Here is a 2941-nt window from a genome sequence, read left to right on the forward strand (position 1 = left end):
TTTTTTTTTACAAATCTAAAATTTAATATTAATTTGGGGCTTGAGCTCAGTACAAATCAAATGCGACTAGTATATATATTTTTAAAAATAGTTTTAAACGTGACAGTGATGTGGCGGATGTGTAATGCATCTCCCTCTGTGAGAGTGATATTATATTTTTGAATTTTTAACCGGGAGATTAAATAATTGTCAATAAATTTAAAGTTAAAGAGTTAAAGTTTGTACAAGTCAATTCTAAAAATTCTAAATAAGGAAAAGAATCAAATGTGTTACCGCACTATTAAAAATGACTCATCTGTATTATCTATTCTAAGTTTGACTTATCTACATCTCTGCATTTAAGGGTTCATTTGTGATATTATTTTTGTAATACTGATTTTTGCAAAATAATTTTTGCCACTTGTCCTCTCATTAGAGATCCACATTATCAGATCTAAATGAATCAATATTACTTAAAATAAAAAATAAAAAATTAAATTCATTAAAATAAAATTTAATTCATACCGTTAAAATTAAAAATTGAATTAATTAAAAATAAAAATCAAATCTATTAAAGGTGTCAAATTTTATTTTAATGACTATAATTTTTATTTTAATTTAAATAATATTGATAGATTCAAATAATAATGAGTATGGTTGGATGAGTTATTTAAGCATTTTTGCATGTGATTTTTTTTAAAGTTTTTATGATCACACGCTGTATGAAACTCGTAACTTCCCCACTAATAAATGTTATCTATCAAACGAGCACGAAACCAGTGGGCAAGCAGATTCACGTGTTATGTCTACTACAGATGTTAGCAGTCAAGGCGCAGCAACAAAACACTAAAACTGAGCAATTAACTGAAACTCTCTCGGGTTCTCATTTTTCATTCCCATGGCGCATCATCAACCTCTACACTCCATCACCATCAACGATATCGAGGCGGTGCAAGGAATCTCCGCCGCCTCCGCCGCCCAACTCCACCGTAAGCTCACCGAGATACTTGCTACTTACGGGGCTGACGCTACCATGACGTGGCAGCACATATCTCAAAACCTTCTTACTCCGGAACTTCCCTTCGCTTTCCATCAGATGATGTACTATGGCTGTTACTTTGACTATGGACTTGACCCGCCTGTTTGGTTACCCGACCCGTTAGTATTCTTCACTTCAACTCAGCCATTTGTTCAATGTTACTGCTCCTTGTGTATCAATTTGTATCTCATATATTTTATTTGATTACGAGCTTTTCGAATACTTTTCTAGATATTTTGAATTGTCAATTACTGACTTGGATATATCCATATTAATGTAGGCTTTAGTTGTAATGAGGTGAACCACAAGTTAGCAATCAAAATAAGCGTAGACTCCCAGAAAAGAAAGCAAGAACTCATAAAAATAACAAGCACACAAATGGCTGTTAATATCTAATATTATCCATCTGAACATCCATTTTTTAGGATCATGGCAAGGCGGATGGAGGGAAAGCCCTCCGTGCCTGAGATGTGGGTTCGAGCCCCACCATTAGCACAATTTGCCGGGGTCTATTCGAAACAACCTCTCTATCTCAACTCTGAGTTAGTGGTATGGACTATGGACTGCGTACACTTACCCTCCCTATACCCACTTGTTGGGAATATACTGGGTATGTTGTTCTTGTTGTTTGTATCTATTTCTGAAAAGTCGTTATCCAATCAATATCTAATGGATTCGGATTGGATGGTTTCTCATTTTTTTTAACACCATTTTTCCAGCTCTCAGTCGGAGTACTTTTCATGTAGTTTCTAAATATGTAGTTTTTTTTTCAAAATAAATTGAAGATTCTGTATCTGAATTCACATTGAACATTAGTTAGTTGACCCTCCTACTCCGAGTCAAGCCACATATTCGAAAAGAGGGGAGTGTTAGTTAAGGTAGTTAAAGAATTTGATTTGGATATGTGTTCGTGTATTGTGAACTTGGAAGTTAATTTCGTCTGTTGGAAGTTGTTGAATGGTATGTTTAGTTGTCCAATATTTGAGATTATGATGTGTTACTCCTGGCACAGGGAAGCTGCAAAGTTGACTAACATTGGTAAGTTACTGGAGCGGCGAGGAAAGGAGTTACTGGGCCCAAGCTATAAAGATCCTATTTCAAGCTTTTCTGATTTTCAAGAATTTACAGTCTCAAACTTGGAGGTACTTTTATGTTTTGCCAGCATTATTTGCAACTTCAATTTCTTATTTGTGAATGTGTAAATATTGATGCAGTGTCCTTTTTCGACTCTTACTGGAAACTGTTCCGTATCAAAATATCTTTGTAGATGTACTGGAAGATCGTATTCGAGGAAATGAATATTTCTTTCTCTGTTAGTCCTGAATGTATTTTGCGGGAAACTCCATTTCACCCTGGTGGTCAATGGCTTCCTGGAGCACGTTTAAATCCTGCGAAGAATTGCTTGATGTTGAATGCAAAGAGAAGTTTAAGTGACATAGTTCTGATTACTCGTGATGAAGGAGATGATGAAGCACCTGTTACCAAATTGACTCTTCAGGAACTAAGATCAGCAGTATGGTACAAAGGCTTTTGTTACTGCATTACAAATTGTGTTGTAGTATGTATCTCGATTTGTTTTTCAAGTCGGAATAATTGTGCTGTTATTTTGATCTCTGAAAATATTCCATTGAGTCTTCCTGCTGCATGACCTAAAAGATATCATTATGTGCATCAAAATATGTTGGTCCTTTTATAAGTCGTACGTACCACAAATTATGCTGACAATGTATGACTTTATGGTGACTCAGCTCTTGTCATGGCACATATCTGAAAAAAATGTTAATATGTACTTCATCAACAAGATCCAGTGGCAAGAGCACTCCACTTACAAGGAGGTTGGATGTTCAAGTCACCAAAGGAGTATAGTGAGAAAAGGCCACTATCGGCTTCTGCCTAGGCAGGAGGAGCTTGGGTGGGGGATGG

The 2941-nt window shown here is 35.7% G+C and overlaps 1 protein-coding gene across 2 annotated transcripts in view; it reads left to right on the top strand.

Moving 5' to 3' along the window:
• Nucleotides 1–677: 677 nt before the first annotated feature.
• LOC107862378 (probable acyl-activating enzyme 17, peroxisomal) overlaps nucleotides 678–2941 on the top strand; it is a 12128-nt gene continuing 9864 nt past the window's right edge. For both annotated transcript variants that reach the window (XM_016707943.2, XM_016707944.2), the window contains exons 1-3: nucleotides 678–1137; nucleotides 2031–2160; nucleotides 2286–2536. In XM_016707943.2, the coding sequence (XP_016563429.2) occupies nucleotides 878–1137; nucleotides 2031–2160; nucleotides 2286–2536 (641 nt within the window). In that variant the 5' untranslated portion in view covers nucleotides 678–877. The remainder of the gene's footprint in view (nucleotides 1138–2030; nucleotides 2161–2285; nucleotides 2537–2941) is intronic.

This window comes from Capsicum annuum, chromosome 3 (genome assembly GCF_002878395.1).
Source record: "Capsicum annuum cultivar UCD-10X-F1 chromosome 3, UCD10Xv1.1, whole genome shotgun sequence".
Taxonomy (NCBI): domain Eukaryota; kingdom Viridiplantae; phylum Streptophyta; class Magnoliopsida; order Solanales; family Solanaceae; genus Capsicum; species Capsicum annuum.